The 16634-nt window shown below is 53.2% G+C and overlaps 1 protein-coding gene across 6 annotated transcripts in view; it reads left to right on the top strand.

Annotated features, from left to right (window-relative positions):
* PRKCA (protein kinase C alpha) overlaps window positions 1-16634 on the top strand; it is a 363797-nt gene that overhangs the window by 330221 nt on the left and 16942 nt on the right. For 4 of the 6 annotated variants that reach the window (XM_059908847.1, XM_059908842.1, XM_059908846.1 and 1 more), the window contains 3 exons: window positions 10359-10439; window positions 14838-14945; window positions 15854-15994. The exons of 1 other annotated variant lie outside the window; for it this stretch is intronic. In XM_059908847.1, the coding sequence (XP_059764830.1) occupies window positions 10359-10439; window positions 14838-14945; window positions 15854-15994 (330 nt within the window). The remainder of the gene's footprint in view (window positions 1-10358; window positions 10440-14837; window positions 14946-15853; window positions 15995-16634) is intronic. One more of the 6 variants, XM_059908843.1, reaches the window with a different exon arrangement.

The raw sequence follows: 16634 nt of genomic DNA, 5'->3' as shown, positions 1-16634 counted from the left end.
TGCAGGCCTGTGGCCCTCATGCCACACGCATCTGTGAAGACCCACCAGGCTGAAATTCTGGAAGATTTTTTTATTCCAGCCGATGAAGGACTTACAGGCACAAAATGTGTTCCTGACTCCCAGTTCGTTGCTTCACTGCACGAGTGGTTATTTTGTTCAGACGCACAGTGAACAGTCTTGAAGAGCTCCCTGCTCAGCAGAGGAGGCTGAGATAAGGGGGCTCCAAAGGGGGCGCGGAGCAGTGAATCGGGCCCCGCTCGCCCCCGCCTGCCACCGCAGCCTAGACCAGTGACCAGGGCCACAGTGGGCGAGCTTGAGAACCGCTCGAGGAGAGACTAGAGGCTCATGGTGGCGCATTCGATTCCGGATTAATTCAGCTCGACTCTACCTTAGCCCCACGCAGACGTGACGTTTCTGAGAAGGAAAGACTTCCTGTTTGATGTCAGGTGGCTTTTTCTTTATCGTTGTGTAGTCAGCTCTGGCTATAGTTCCGCCCTTTTAAGAACTTGGGGTGACGTCTGTGAAATGGGGATACGACTTAGAGGATGAAGTCTTGCCCGTAAGAAGCCTGGCCGCCCCCAGGGAAGGGCTGCACACATTCGCGTCTGTTACGTGACGGTTGTTTCAACTTGCTGCTGCTCTGTAACCACCCGAGACTTAACGGCTTAAAACCACAGCCACGTTATCGCTGGGATTCTGCCCGGCATGTGCCGGCCGCCGTGGCCCTGCTGGGCCCTGGAGGGTGGTCCACGGGGGCCCCGGGCTTCTGGCTCATGGCCAAGACCCACGGGTCCTCCTCTCCGTGTTCTGTCCTCCATGAGATTTCTCCTCACGCAGTAGTTTATCCAGAGCATCTCGCCACGGTGACTCCCAAGAGGGTACAACACTGAGGCCCCCCAAAAAGTGGAAGCCCCTTAAGCTTCACCTAGAACGTGATTACTGTGTCATTCCCACCACCTTCTCCAGGTCGGAGCAAGTCCACAGCCAGCCCGGCGTCTAGGGGAGGTGATGTAAGTACTAAATCCTGGTGGGAGGCGTGGCGCTGTCACGCTGCAGGGGCCATACAGGATGGGGGCGGGGGGCACTGTGGCCGTCTTCGGGGGCAGTCCCCTGCACAGCTGGCTTTGAGCTCTGTGTGGCCAGCGGAGAATCGTCAGCACAGCACCCTGCAGGGGCAGGTCTCAAAAGCGCCGAGGACCCAGGCAAGAGGGGCCCCTGCCCTGGGTCACGGAGCCGGGATCAGCAAGCTTTTTCTGCTGAGGGCTAGAGAGTAAGTGTTTCAGCCTGTGCCTTCATCTAAATTTTAGATTTCTCCAGTTTGAGCAGCTGTTCCTGCCTAAAGGCTCCAAAGACTGATAGTCTTTGTTACATGCTTTCTTTCGCATTCAGGAAACTTAAAACCATGCTTAGCTCCCAGGCTGTACCCGGCAGGGTCGGACTGGATTTGGGCTGCAGGCTGAAGTTTGTGCCCCCAACGTTACAGGGCTCACGTCGGGCCTCCCCAGCCTGAGCCCTCCTCACGGGCTTGGGGTCTGTAGGGTCAAAGGGGCGTGCCCACCTGGGGTCTGAGAAGTCCCTCCCAGGACCTGCGCAGCCTCTCCCCGCAGCCATCGGCCCGCGGGGTGCCGCCCTGCTGGCGCAGACACGCCTGCGTCCGACGGGCAGGTGGGACAGAGCTGGGACGTGCGGGAGGCTCGTCGTGGCCGCGGTGGAGGCGGGCGGCAAGAGCAGTCAAGCGGGCCACGCCTCCGCGTCCGGGGGGCCGTCTCAGGGGCCCCTGAATCCTCCAGTCGAACCTGGCCTTCTGGTTGTTGGGAGGAATTACAGGTGGAATCATGTTCCCCTGAATTTGGTGTGTTGAAGGTGACGCCAGTGTGACTGTCTATAGGGTGATCACAGCCAGATGAGGCCATTAGGGTGGGGCCCCCTCGGAGAGCACTGAGGTTTTCGTGAGAGACTCCAGGAGGGCAGCTCGCGGAGGACAGACCGGCGAGAGCTCAGCGAGGCGGCCGCTGCCCTCGCGGGAAAGCAGCCCCGCCGGCAGCTTGGCCGTGCACCTCGACTCTCCAGAAGCGTGAGAAGTGGCGTCTGTTGTTGAAGCCGAGCTGTCACGGCGGCCCGAGCAGAGCGCTGGGGGCCCGCGTGCACGGTGGTAGGAGAGGGCGGCCAGCTAATACCGCGGGCTCAGCCTGTAGCGCGTGCGTTTAGGCGGATGCTCTGTGGCCTCCGTCCCTGCGGCCCCAGCGCCCCAGGCCCGTACGGAGTCTGCGTCTCGGCCACAGGTAAATGACGCTGTAAACCAGGATGCGTTTTACCTACTCACAATCAGTACCATCATCTCTCACCAAGCAGAGCAGGAAGGAGGGGCGGGTAAAGGTCCCAGGGGTCGGGGCAGTTCCTCAGATGTCCTCACCCCGCTCCCGTCCTGCTCACATACAGCGGGCACCGTGACACGGTCGAGTCCTGGCTCTGCCCCCCCCCCCCCCCGCGGTGTCACTGCCACCCCCGTGGGAGACAGGCACCGTGCCCAGTGCAGTGTGGCTTAGGTGGGGTTAAAACTTGGCCCCTGTTACTGTGGGTATCATATTCTTAGTGTACCTCGCTATTGAGGAGGTTCTTGAAAATATCAGGTTGGCAGAAGAGAATCCAAAGAGGTGTTTAGTTTTTTTGTTTTGGGGGGGTTTTTTTTTGATGTAACAAGAAATTATGGAAGTTAGTTCGGCCTTGGGCTGAAGAGGTTGGGTGACCCAGGTCAACTGGGATGGTGTTTTCCCAGCCCTGGTCGTTTCATGGTCACCTTCCTGACTTATTCCTTGATAAGCAGATGGTACCGAGGAGCTGGAGGGAGATCAGCCCAAGTAAGAGATGAGAGCTTTGCACAAAGCCTTGAAATGGGAATGCTTTCTCCCTGTGTAACTCCATGTTGTTGCCTCATCTGAGGACCACAGACACTCGCTAGCGCACATCCCAGAGTCAGACAGACACCAGGTGCGGGGGCATCTTTCTGCCTGGTCAGAAGTCTGGTAGGCGATTCAGAATTTTACTCGTGGCTCTTTCGGAATTATTAGCACAGCCACCGTGGCAGAGAGTTCGGCAGTGTCTTACGAAGCTAAACATGGTCTTTACCAAATGATCCAACAGTCATGCTCCTGAGTATTTACCCAAATGAATTGAAAACTTATGTCCACACAGAAACCTGCACAAGTGTTATAGCAGCTTTAGTCATAATTGCCAAATCTTGGAAGCCACCGAGATGTCCTTCAGTAGGTGAATGAACAAATAAACTGCGATACGTCTAGACAATGGAATATTATTCAACACTAGAAAGAAATGAGCTCTCAAGCCATGGAGGAAACCTCGGTGTGCATGACTAAGTGAAAGAAGCCAGTCTGAAAACACTGCACACTGTAAGAGCCCGACTGTTGACATTCTGGAAGAGGCAAAACTAGGAAGACAATAAGACAGATTGGTAATTGCCGGGGCTGGGGGAGGGCCGTGTAGGCAGAGCGCAGAGCGTTTTGAGGGCAGTGGAACTATTATGTACAATAACAGTACAGTGGTGGGTACATGTCATGATACATTTTCAAAAACCCATAGACTGTGCAGCACCAGGAGTGAACCCTGATGTAAACCCTGGGCTTTGCGTGATAACGATGTATCCATGCAGGTTCAGCGATTGTAACTAAGATACTGCCTCGGTGTGTTGAACTTGGCGGGGGGCGGGGTATATGGGAACTCGCAGATTCCACTCAATTTTGCTCTGAACCTAAAACTTCTCTTTAAAGCAGTTTATGAATAAAAAAAAAAAAAAAAGAAGAAGAAGAAGAAGAAATGCAGCCTGGGTGGCCTTTCCCTTCCAAACAAAGGTCCAGGATAGAACTGGGAACGGGGCCTGTAATCACCAGGCTTTGGAAGCTCTGCTTTTGCCATCCCCTCCTCCCTCGCTCTCTTTTTCCTTCCTTGCTTCCTTCCTTTTCCTCTTCTGTGTTAATTGCTATTTAAAGCCAGGGTCGGTCGTTGCAAACCCTCTTTGTGCCACGTGATCCCCTTCAGGTCCTCGGGTATCAGGGAGGCAGAGGGGTGGTTACTGTAACTGGACCTTAAAGCACCTGTGTTGCCTTTAGAGACGTCGTTTTCTGTTCACCCCAGTCCGGGCCACCGTGTTCATCTAAACGGGAAATACGTAGTGCAGACTCCAAACTTTCCATTCTCATCTTGTGCCAGAATTCCTTTATACTTACATTATGCATTTTGTCCAGAGCTTCCAAATATTGCAGGTGTTTCTCATGTGATGTACTGAGATCCTCGACGTGTAAGGTATCACGTTTTAGTGTATTTATCCATTTTCGTGTCGTAATCCCTGTGCCTCGCAGGGTGCCTGGCCCCAAGAAACGCACGATTAGCCCAAACAGTGGCAGTGAAGGAAGGGGCAGGGGAGGGTGTGTTAATACCACAGAGAAGAGAAACCGGAAGTTTTGCTGCTCTGGTCAGAATTAATTCAGTTGTATGAGAGGGGGATTTTTTAATCTGTTTTATTCACGTCTGTGCCCCGTGCCTGGAACAGCGTCCGGCCCGTAGGCAGATGATATTTGCTGGAAGAATGAACAGAAGGTTCATCGTTGACAGAATTCCCAGGTGCTGACAATCATTTCAGAGTATTTAATACATGTTATTAATCCAGCCTCTCATCCAAAACGTTTCCTTCGTCTTCCTGTGAGCCTGGGTTAGTTCATTGCCTTGAGTCCCTTTCACCTGCCCGCCGTGCCCGGGGCCCTTCCTGCTCCTGACGTGAGACCCTGTGGAGTTACGCATATTCAACTCACCTGCAATAAACATGCGTTTCTATACATACCACGTACTTGCCAGTACGTGGGGTGCTGGGGTTCCAGTATCACAGATGAAGCGGAAGCTCAGAGAGGCCAAGCGCTTTGCCCAAGGTCACACAGCTCCCGCGTGGCCGAGCTGGGCTCCGGCAGTCAGGTTCGGAGCTTTCTTGCCGCACTCTGCGTCCTGCAGTGCTCTGGGCTGGGAGGCACTGCCCCGAAGTGGTTTGACTGGGAGCATCTTGGCTGAGAGTTGGGGATGCCTCGTCCATACCCCACCCCCGATGTGCTTCCTCTTCACCACGCTCTGGTCCAAGCCTGGCGCTGCAGGAGGTAGACACAGCTGGGAGACCTTGACGCCCACCCAGCGACCTTCCAGCAAGCCTCTCGGCTTCCTTCTCAGAACCCTGAGGATGCTTTTCCAAACCGTCTCGAAGGCCCATGCAGCCTTAGCAATCTAGCAGTCTGACGAGCATTTTGCATTTTGCGCTCAGGAGGTCGGTGGTGTCCGCGGAGCAGGCTTGCACCAGGTCCACTGGCTTCTCCAGCCTGACCTTAGGGAGAGTCTGCCGTGCGGGGTGCTCGGGAGGGCGGCCCGGCCCCTGGGGGGAGAGCCTTGGGTCGAGTGGGGGCAGATAAGCAGCCTCAGTGTAACTCACGTGGCAGAGGCTTCGGGATCTGTGTGGCCCTGGGCCGTGGGCCCCGGAGCAGGGAGCTGGGGAGACGCTGACTGAGCTCAGGGCCCTGCAGCTGTGAGAACAGAACACCCGGAAAGCACCCCCAGGCACGTCATCTTTCTTCCCAGATGGTACTGTTTCAACAAGTCAGCATTTCCACCAGGTCCGTGAAGAAGGCCTCCAGTGTCCCATGTTCTAGCCTGGGGGATTTATGATGTTTTTCGAAACAACCATAAGTTTCCCATTAAAATATTGTTATCGTTGATAAAAGGAAGAAATGATAGGCTTTGTTTCCCTGAGACAGTCAGAGGACTTGAGCGTGTTTATGGGTAAAGGCCAGCGTTCTTTTGTGCTGCAGCCTGGCAAGGGCGGTCGACAGCCGGGCCGTTTACTCCAGCGCGGGCACTGGGGGGTCGGCCAGGACACACGGCGGGAGAGTGAGAAGCAGAGACCAGGAAGTGCGGCCAAGGACAGGCGCGCGAGTCCCCGGGACCCTGGGGGACGAGCCTTCGGGGCCAGACTTGCTGATCCACGTGGGCACCTTCGCCATTTGGACCCTGTTAAGCATTTGACCCCTTTTTTGGCAAGAGTCCCCCGGCTGGGCCAGTTCCCGCCCTAGTGTCTAGGGAGCCACACTGACTCAGGAGCGGATGAACCTTCGGTTCAGAAAAATGGTCCAGATCGTGGAGGCCAAGGCCAGACGTCCAGGGCTCAAATGCCAGCTTTGCCGCCTCTGGCTGTGGAGCCCTGGGCAGGCTACTTAACGTCCCTGTGCCTCGTTTCCTCGTCTCTGAACTCGGACGCTCCTACCGCCAGGGCCCCGCGAGGGCCCCCCGAGCTAACAAAGGCCCTGGCACCTGGTGGAAGTCCGGGTGGGGACACTGGCTCCGGTCCTTGTTGCTGTCGTCAGTGGCATCTGAAGCCTCACCACGCTGCCCCCCGAGTTCTCCAGAAAAGCTTCAGAAGCCCCGTCCGCTTCGGGAGGCCTTGGAGTGTGTAGCCCTGCAGAGGGTGGAAGGGTGGGTGGCCCTGGAGCGACGTCCTTCCAGCCGGCCCCCACCCTCTGCCCGGGTCCTGTACCCAGGCTGCAAGGAGGCCACTCACACCCCACTGTACAAGACAGGCAGCCACTTGTAGCACCCTGACAGCCCCCGGGCACCTGGCTCAGGGAATTATAATCATGATGATCGTAGTAACAAGAAGCAGTGAAACTGGATGACAGTGGCCCCCCGGGGGTTCTGTCTCTGGCTTCCCCAGTGCCGGTGCCGCAGGGAAGGTTGCCAGCCCCAGCCCCTCCAGCCGAGCCTGCCTCTCCTTTTGTGAGTTTCTCTGCGGTGGGAACCATGTCACTGGGGCAGCTCCTCGCCGGGGGGCTGCAGGGGGACAGGCATCGCCCGGGTTGGCTGCCAGCTTCCAAGTGCCAGAGACATACCTGCTCCCGTGTACGTCGGGGATAGACCCAAGACAGCCTCCCGTCCGTTCTGTGGTCCCTGAGCTGCTTCCTCAGCCCAAAGCTGACCCCCTAGGCCAACAGGAGCCGGGGAACTGGAGCGGGTAGTAGGAGCCGGTAGAACTCAGTCTAGACCAGCCCTGAACAGTAGAAATAAAATGCAAGCCCAAACTACATTTAAGCAACCACGTTTTTTAAAAACTTAAAAAAGAAACAGGTGAAATTAATTTTAATATCTGATTTAACCCGGTATATCCAAAATGAAAAATTAGCCATGAGATACTCTGCATTTTGGGGTACTAAGTCCTCAGAATTGGATGTGTATTTTACACCCAAAGCGTTTCATGCCCGTTTGCGCTGGCCGCGTGTCAGAGGCTTATAGCCGCGCGTGGCTCAGTGGCTCCCGTATGGGACGGTGCAGGTCTACACAGCTCACAGGGGACAGTGTCACCAGCACCCTAAATCCTGTGCTTCTAAATGTCCAGATCTTCAGTGGGGCTCTCTCTTCAACACTGCTTCCCCTTTGCAGTGAGGTTTGGGGTAATTTGGAGGTATTTGTTAACAGCAGCTGATGGTCGAGGGGAAGTACGCTTCGTGCTGAACATGCGTTTGCAGCGGTGGGGTTGCCCCATCTCTTGTAGCTTAGATCTGTGAACCGTCTCACTTCATCCAGGGCGTGAGCCAGGGGTGACAGACTGTGAACGTCTCCAGGAGAAAATGCTCCAGCTAAGTCCTAACCCCCGTCCTATTATTAACAATTAAAGGCGAAACCTTGTAAGCTCAGTGCAGGGTGAGCTGGCCAGCTCCAGGGGCTGACCAGTGCCATCGCCCAGAAAACAAGCCATTGGCACTCAGCCTCCTGCTGTCCTAAGCCTTGGAGGAAGCATCAGGTGTTATCAGCACAAGTCAGAAGAGCTTCATGGACCCTGAGAAGCAAGTTGGACCAAAGCTGACAAAGAGTCAAAACAAGCGAACAAACAAAAACTTCCCCTGGGCCTGGCTTTCAGGGTTTGTGAATCATTCTGACCAGAATCGGGGTTTCCACACCCTTGACTTCGGACAGTTCTCCAAGTGGGTGGCATCTTCCAGCACCCGAGCAGAGGGGTCTGGCCGGTGAGACTGCTCCAGTATGTGTAGAAATAGAGTCTGGAATAAAGCGTGGTCTCCCTCATCCAGCCCCCACTGTTCCTCAGCCTCGTAACTCGCACAGCAGTGTGAGGCCTCATCTCAGCCTGTGTTCAGAACAAGCGGAAACTAAAATAGGTGAACAACAGAGTTTTACTGTAGAGCACAGAGACCTATATTCAATATCCTGTAATAAGCTATAATGGAAAAGAATTTTTTAAAAAGAATATAGATACATACGTGTATATATGTGTAACCGAATCACTTTGCTGTACACCTGAAACTAACACAATACTGTAAATCAACTATACTCCAATATAAAAAATTTTTTTAAAAACCCACTAACACACTGATTAATGAGAACAGATTGCAGGGCCTGGTTTTAATATAGTTACAAGAACAAATTTTACTCAAGTGCTTTTGAAATATAGTTACGACAACTGAAGTGATGATTTCTAATCTCGTTAAACTAATTCTCAAAACCCTTTGATTCATACTTTATTAATCCCAGTGCAAGTGATTCCATGTATTTGAAAGCCATAAACTGTAGTTTTAAAACATACATGTCAGTTTTCAGAGCACCACTTATTACCTGATTGGCTTCGGGCGAGTTCCATAAACTTCTTGCATCTCAGTTCTGTCCCCTAAAAAATGAGAAGAAGAAGAATTTCTGGCTCATTGGGTTACACACAGTGTGTGCAGAGTTATCTGATACATAGTAGGTGCTTGGTGGGTGTGTCTTTCCTCTCCCAAAGAGGATTTCTGTTCTTCTTCTACTTGTTCAAGTCCGGCTTTGATGCAGTCATTTCCCGTCTGGGGACTGCCGTGGCCGCCACCATTTCATGTCATTAGGGAATAAATTAGAGGCTCATTTTGGTAGGGTTTTTTGTGCTTTTTATGTTTTCAGAAAAGAGCAAATGTAGTCTTCAAAAGAAATTAAGGCCTCTTTGTAGGTTCCTTTGGTTATCATTTTCTTGCCAAGGAAACGAGCTACAAAGCTGCCAGATTCAAACGTGCGCCCCCTTGTTTCTGCCCACACCGGGGTAAGTCAGAGGAGCGTGCATTGCTCGTGCCACGGGGAGAAATACTGGGAACATGTTGAAGGCATGGGGGTGGGCAGACGCACAGGAGGTTAGCTGATGTCCCAGGACGTTTAATGAGACATAGGGGCCATTTGGAAGATACCCTAGAACACCCCAAAGTCCAGTTTTTCTGCGGAATGGCAGGTGGTTGTGCTGAGTATCTGTTAGTTACGTCCTGGCCTCGAATCCCGGGGCAGATCCACGGGTCTGGAAAGTGTGTGCCTTTGGCACACAGCCTACCTGGGACGCAGCCGCTGTGTTGTGATAAGTCATGCCTCTCTTAGATATCCGAGTCAGTATTACCCCCTTCCACAGGGGGCGGGGCGGGGGGGAAGGTGTAGAGCCACCCTAGCACGTCTGAGAGTCTCTGGGCCCATCCCCAGCTGCAGACTACTCGTTTCATCGATTCCTCCCCCCGCCCCGATTTTACTGACGTATCTAAACCAAATCTAAGCTATCATGCCGTTTCACCCCTAAATACTTCATCTCTCACGCACGTCACCCGTGCATACACTCCCCTCTAACTGAAAAGGACACTTTGTAACTAATCATCCGGCCGTTTATCCCACGTGATGATATTAGGAACAATTCCCACAACGTCATCTAATTCAAGACCGTATTTTAATTTTCCCAATTTCTTTCTACGTTTGGGTGGTTTGAATCAAGATTCAGACAAGGTCCACATCTTACACTTGATTACTGCATTTTTTGTCTCTTTCAAAAACATTTCAAAACGTCAGTCCTTCAGCAGGTGCCCTTGGGCCTGTCGTGCAGCGCAAGGAAACCAGCATTTTTCCTTTAGTCCTTCCTCCTCCTCCTCCTCCTCCTTCAGCAAAATTCTGTATCATAGTTTGATCGTCTTGTTTATCAGACCTTTGCTCTGAATGGCCTCTGGCTTTTTCCACAAGTGAAATCCACCTCAGTGCCCAAACCTTTTTCACCCAAGAAGATACTTCCATCTACCTTCCAGCAGTGCCGTGGCATCTCCCGGTGGATTCAGAAGAGGAATTCCAAAATCGTGGGGCGAGAGTTCTCTGTGTGTCTGATTCGAAGGGTCCCCTTCAAAACCCAGCGACAAATGTTACCATCGCCTCGTTTGCACGAACGGAGTGTGTAAACGCCTACACGCTTGACTTCCCTGTTCCAGCACAGGCTTCCTGATTGGCCGCTAAATGTAGTTGACGTGTTTGTTTTCACACAGATAATCGCGTATCAGCCGTACGGGAGATCCGTGGACTGGTGGGCCTACGGCGTCCTGTTGTACGAAATGCTGGCCGGGCAGGTAACGTCCCCGTGCGCTCGTGCTTGTGTGTTGCCACGTAGCATGAAGGCTTCAGCGCCGTGGGACCGCGAGAGCAGGACCTGGCCGTGTGCAATGGCTCATGCTGGCCTGACTCCCCTCATCCTGGTGCAAGAGGGAGAAATTGTACAGACATTATCTTCTAGTCCTAAAGACCCAAACTGAAAGCTACACCCTGGAGTGTAGACGATACAGCTTTTGCATCACCCGCAAAAGGTCCCTGCACGTTGAGGACCGTGGTGGCCTTTTGTTTTCGGTGTCTCAGCCCTGGGGTGGGATTGGGCTTCACTGCACGTTTCTCTGCAGAAATCACCCCGGCCGCTCCCATGTGTAGAGCCGGTATTATTGTAAAGGAAGAAGTTAGTTAAACTGGAGGGAGTGTTTTAATAGCTTCTCTCGTCTGCCCTTATCTCTCCCTGGGCAATTCATTGTAATTTTCACAAAAGCCCAGCGAGGCTGAACTTCCAGTTAAGAAAAGGCAGATTAGGTTTCCCTTGGCTGTGTGACACGTGTCGGGTAACCAAGGGCATCGCTGCCTAATGTGACACTTTCTAAGGTGGTGGCCTTAGTATCTGTATTACTAGGGTAAGTCACACTCGCTGCTGTTGACAAGCAGCTCCCACCCCCAAATCTCAGTGGATTAAGAATGACAGCGGTGCATTTCACACATTTCAGATCTCTGCCATTGTACCTACTAATGATTCTGTCGTGGGCAGCTTTTATTAACTCTCAGCCCTCAAGTGCGCCCCTCCCTAGCCAAGAGCCTTTGTAAGAGAGAACGGAAAGAAACACCCGCGTCGAGTAGCAGAGCTGCCCCCAAAGAAATCTTTGCATCTTTGTTCCTGGGGAAAAGTCAGCCTTTCTGACACGTTGCGTCCATTGACTCCTTTATGATTCATTCAGTGCGCGCTTACTGAATGTGCCGGGGGGGGGGGGGGGGGGGGGTGGCTGTGAGCAGAACAGACAGAGACCCTTCCCTTCAGTAAGCTCGTGGTCCAGAGGAAGACAGCGGACAGGCAGATAAGGAAATGATGGGCGGCCCCTCCTCGGCATCCTTGGGAACGGGTTCCAGGACTCCCACGGGGTCAACCAGAGTCCTTGGAGGCTCAAGTCCCTTGTGTAAAATGGTGTGGTAATTGCGTATAACCCAGGCACATCCCCCCGTACACTTGACATCATCTTGCTGTTACTCAATATACCTAACACAATACAAATGCTATGTACCTAGTTGTAATTGCAATATAAATGTTATCTAAGTATTTGTTGGTATGTGGCAAATTCAAGTTTTGCTTTTTATTTATTTATTTTATATTTACTTTTGGCCACACCGCACGGCTTGTGGGATCTTAGTTCCCTGACCAGGGATCGATCCTGGGCCCCTGGCAGTGAAAGCGTGGAGTCCTAACCACTGGACCACCAGGGAATTCCCAAGTTTTGCTTTTTAAAACATTTTGGACTTTGATTTCATTTTTGATGTGCAGTTGGTGGACCGTAATAGTGATAAGTTAAGAAGAAAAGTAACAAAGCAGAAGAACACAGAGTGTTGGGGGAGGGTTGAAATTTTAGCTTGGATCCCAGGGAGGGCCTCACACAGAAGATAAAGTTAAGACCAGAAGGAAGTGAGAGGATGTCCATGTGCACATCTGGGGGGAGGAGCATTCCAGACAGAGGGAACAACCAGTGCAAAGGCCCTGGGGTGGGAGTGTGCAGCTTTACACTTAAGGAACGGAGAGGAAGCCGCCCATGTGGCTGGAGTGGAGTAGGAGGCTGAGATCAGAGAGGAAGAGAGGGCACCAGGCCCCGGGCCGTGGAGACCATCGCGAGACCACTGGCTTTCCCTCTGGGCTGGGAGACCCCCGTGGTCTCTCCTTTCTCTCTTTCATTGTGTCTTACATCCTATAGATACTAAAGTTGTCTTTTAAGTATTAAAAGATAAGAGGTTCCACCTATATTTGGTCTTTATTTCTCCATGATATGGAGACTTGATATTTAAAAAGTGGTTTGTGTATTATTTATTTAGGTTTCTTCCCCCAAGGAACCATTCTTCTTAAGGCTATATACCTCCATGTGCAAACACAGAAAAGCCAGTTCCGTAGAACCGCTGTCAGCAAGACAGCTGCTGGCAGAACACAGATCGCCTGCACCTTAAGTTAATTTCCCCTCCTTGGCATTTTGACAGTAAAATTCGACTGAATTGTTTGCCCCCGTGGGAGCTATCTATTCGCAAAGGCGCAGAAAGCTGAGTTCCCCTCAAGACCCCACTCAAACGTTCTGACTCTGGAGTCCAGGAAACAAGCCCTGCTTTCATTCAGAGTCACAATTGCGTAGGCCCACACAGGCAGTTGATGGGTGGAAGTGGTCCGGATCCATTTCCAGGTCCGGCGCACGTCACAGGACAGAAGAGGGGCTGACTCTTTATTGGCCCGGGGAGACTAGGATTTCTGCACACGGGCCTGCAGCCAGCTCCGCCCCACCATCCTCCCTCCCCAGGCCTCTGGGGACTTCCTTCCCCGGGAGAGCTTGGGAAACATCGCTCTCCTGCAGGGACGTCCCCTTTGGGGTGCATGTTGAATTCCTGCCTCATTTGCAGACTGTCCCTGAGGCCTTGGACTTTAAGATTCCCACACCCAGTGGCTCCAAAACATTCGGCACATTTTCGTTATTTCCCCGCCAGCTTCTCGGAGTCACCATGCCTGCCTGATGTGAGCCCTTAAAGTTTTCATCATCTGTTGGAAACGGTGACACTCTTTAAATACGGCATTTGAAAAGCAGCCCACATTCGGATGCAGTGTCGGGTCCAGCTGCTGTTCCTCTAACTCTCCACTGTGCCTGCCACAAACACGGGGTTTTCATTTCAGAACCCCCTTCTTAGTCCTGCTGACTCTTCAGTGCAAATTTAAACATATTCCTGGGCCGTGACTCAGCCCAGAGAGGATAATGAAGGCTCTGCTCAGATCACCCCCCCCTCAAGCTACAGGGAATGGATGTCGTTATTGAAAAGGGAGATTAATTATCAACTTGTTGATGGGGTTGAGGTCTAAATTTATCCTCTTTAATCACAGAGGGCTGAAGATGAGCAGGGAAAAGAAGATAGTTTATTGCAATTTTCTTCTCATTTGGTTTATTTACTGTCAGCAAGGAGGGGGGCAGTTGAGTCTAAAACAGCCTGAGTCTTTCTTCAGTTCCTGGATTGCTTGACAACTATGATTACTTTCGAGCATAAATAGTGTTTACCCGGCCCTCTAATGAGCATCTCGCTTGTCAGAGCGTCCCGGGCACTCATCATAAAGGGCCCAGCCCTCTCCTCTTTATGTGCCTTCCCGCCAGGGTCATTTATGCTTGGTCTTCATTCCTGGTGACTCGGTAATGAGTCCTTTATCCCAGAACTTCAGCTGGAATTGTCCCTGGGTACTCCCCCCCCACCCCACATCAGTGATCTGCACATGACCATGGCAGGGCCCCCATGACCACTGACTAGTAAGTGATTCCGGAATCATTCTGGGAAGCGTGAACCATCACCCCTCACTTGCCTATTTAAAATCCACAAATTACATATTGCCAAGGAGAGCACTCCCCGTTCAGAAATTTTTTACACCAAGCCAGGTCTTTAGTTAACAGGTAGCTTAGCTTGAAACAGTGAGTCCAGATCTGTAGAAATCTAAAAACGGTCACGAGGATGGGGGAAAGAGGGAAGGGAAGCCATCCAAAATGGTCCTGTACTCGAGGACTGCATCGCACATCACCCTTGGGTCCCCAGGCTCAGCCGCTGGGGAGGAAGGTGCATGTGACTAACTCTCCACCGTTGACCTGCCTTCACCAGGACAGAGAGGTGCCCAGGGCACGCTAAGCCCCCGTCACCGCCACCGTGCCAGCGGCAGGCCCCCGACAGAGCGGAGGGCCCGGGTGTGGATTCCCGGGCCTGGGGAGAGCCCTCTTTGCCCGTGTTCTGCGTCCCCTTCACCCCAGGTTCAGAACCCAAAGGCATCTGCCTTCTCCAGCCTCCCGCACCTTCTGAACGCAAGGCTATCTGTAACCTCACTTGATCGTAGTGAGATTTTTTAACACATAATTACAAGATTAATGGGTTAATTGTAATTTATTTGCAAATCCTTAAAAACACTACTCAAAAACATTTTCCCTGGAGATTGTTTGGGGTCGCCCAGAGCAAGGCAAGGGACAGAGGAGAAAGTGAAAAGCACGCCCGACCGCCAACCTAATTGAAGACAGCCCGCGAGGTAATCGAGCTAAGTCTGCAGCCTGCCGCGTGCATGCGGGAGAAGCCCGCGCTGTTTCCCGGTGCCGAGTTGGGTGTGCAGGCGCCACGGTGAGGTGAGGAGTTACTCAGCCTAGACACCCCCATCTCCCTCTTTTCCGGAACAGCCTCCGTTTGACGGCGAGGATGAGGACGAACTGTTTCAGTCCATCATGGAGCACAACGTCTCATACCCGAAGTCCTTATCCAAGGAGGCCGTTTCCATCTGCAAAGGGGTAGGTAGACTTGGTTCCTCTGATGGCCGTGGACCGAGAGGGTCCGTCGGAGAGATGCCATCCAGACGCTTCTAAGAGACACGGTGGGGGGACCACATGCCCACGCCACTGGGTGTGCAGTTAACTCATCACCTCTCTTGTGACGGCATTGGTTTTTCCGAACCATGAGTCTTTGAGAGTATCTTGGTCCGGGCAGTAAATAGGCACGTGCTGCTTGTTATATAGCATCCTATGTGACACTTCTGGCACACACAGTTTTTAGTGATAGCGTGCCTTTTTATGTATGTGTTCTTAATGCACATACAGAATGGCAGCTCCTAAAACAGTGTATAAAGACGGCTATTTAAATTCTTCTTGTGTTTGGCTGTGGGTCCAGATTGCTTCCCCGTTTCCTTATCACACAAATCACTGCAGAAAGGCCCGCACGTGCCCCCACATGTCCCCACGTGCCCCCACGTGCCCCACGTGCCCCCACGTGCCCCCACGTGCCCCCACTGCGTGAGTCGGCGTCACGCAGAGCATCCTGAGATGTGGTCCAGGCAGCCCTAACGTCAGGGCTGGGGGCAGAGCAGCAAGAGGGCAGGCGCTGGGCCTGGCGTTCCCTTTTTCCCCTGGTTTTTGAGGGGGTCTTTCTGTTTCTCTTTTTTTTCAGCTTTATTGAGGTGTAATTGACAAATAAAATGGTAGCATATTTAAAGCACACACTGTGATGATTTGATGTATGTGTACAGTGTGAAAGGACTCCCACAGCTGAGTTAATACCTCCGTTACCTCACATCACCATTTTTTTTTGGTGAGAGCGCCTCTGTCTGCGGTCAGCGGACGCAGCTGGACGGTCCAGGCCTGTCAGCCACGGGCGCCAGGTTACCGAGCTCCGCGTGAGAGCTCTCTCCCCTCCCACTTTCTAGCTGATGACCAAACACCCCGGCAAGCGGCTGGGCTGCGGGCCCGAGGGAGAGCGGGACGTGCGGGAGCACACCTTCTTCCGGAGGATCGACTGGGAGAAGCTGGAGAACAGGGAGATCCAGCCGCCCTTCAAGCCCAAAGTGGTGAGTCGGGGCCGCGGCCGCTCCCTGAGCCCTGTTTCCCCAGATCCCGGGGGGTTTGTCGGCAGAGAGGGGGCTGCTGACCGCCGGCCTCTGCGGGCCCCAGCCTGGCCCTCGCTCGTGAGGTCTGAGCTGACCTTGAGCGTCAGGGGAGCCTGTGGCACCCGCGCCCCCCCAGAAGGCAGCAGGGTCCCCCGGGCGACGCGAGGACCCGGGCAGGTCGGCCTCGGGGCCCGGGCCTCGTGCGCCCCGCGTGGCTGTCGTCCTTGCGCTGAGTCCTCGGCAGGACCCCCGTCCGCTGCGGCTCTCCTGGCGTGGCCTCGCCCGACGGGAGCCCTGCAGCCTAACCGGGTCTCAGCTGGCCCCCGGCGGCCCGGACGCGGTTCCCACGCCGGCCAGCCCTGCCGCGAGGGCCGGGTGCCCGCTCTCATCGCTGGCACTGCTGCCTTTGTTCAGACGCAGCCTGACTCACTCCCTGGAGACTCCCATTTGTTTGGGTGTGGGGTTTTTTTGCATTTATTTGGCAAACACTACGCCCCAGGCCCTCCCTGCTCTCAGTGCTTTACAAATTAGTTCATTTAGCCCTCACAGCGACCCTGTGAGGGGGCTACAGTTGTCCCCAGTTTACAGTTGAGAACCCTGC

This window comes from Balaenoptera ricei, chromosome 20, assembly GCF_028023285.1.
Source record: "Balaenoptera ricei isolate mBalRic1 chromosome 20, mBalRic1.hap2, whole genome shotgun sequence".
Classification (NCBI taxonomy): domain Eukaryota; kingdom Metazoa; phylum Chordata; class Mammalia; order Artiodactyla; family Balaenopteridae; genus Balaenoptera; species Balaenoptera ricei.
Note: the sequence above shows the minus strand (reverse complement) of the source record. Positions and strands in the feature narration are given on the sequence as shown.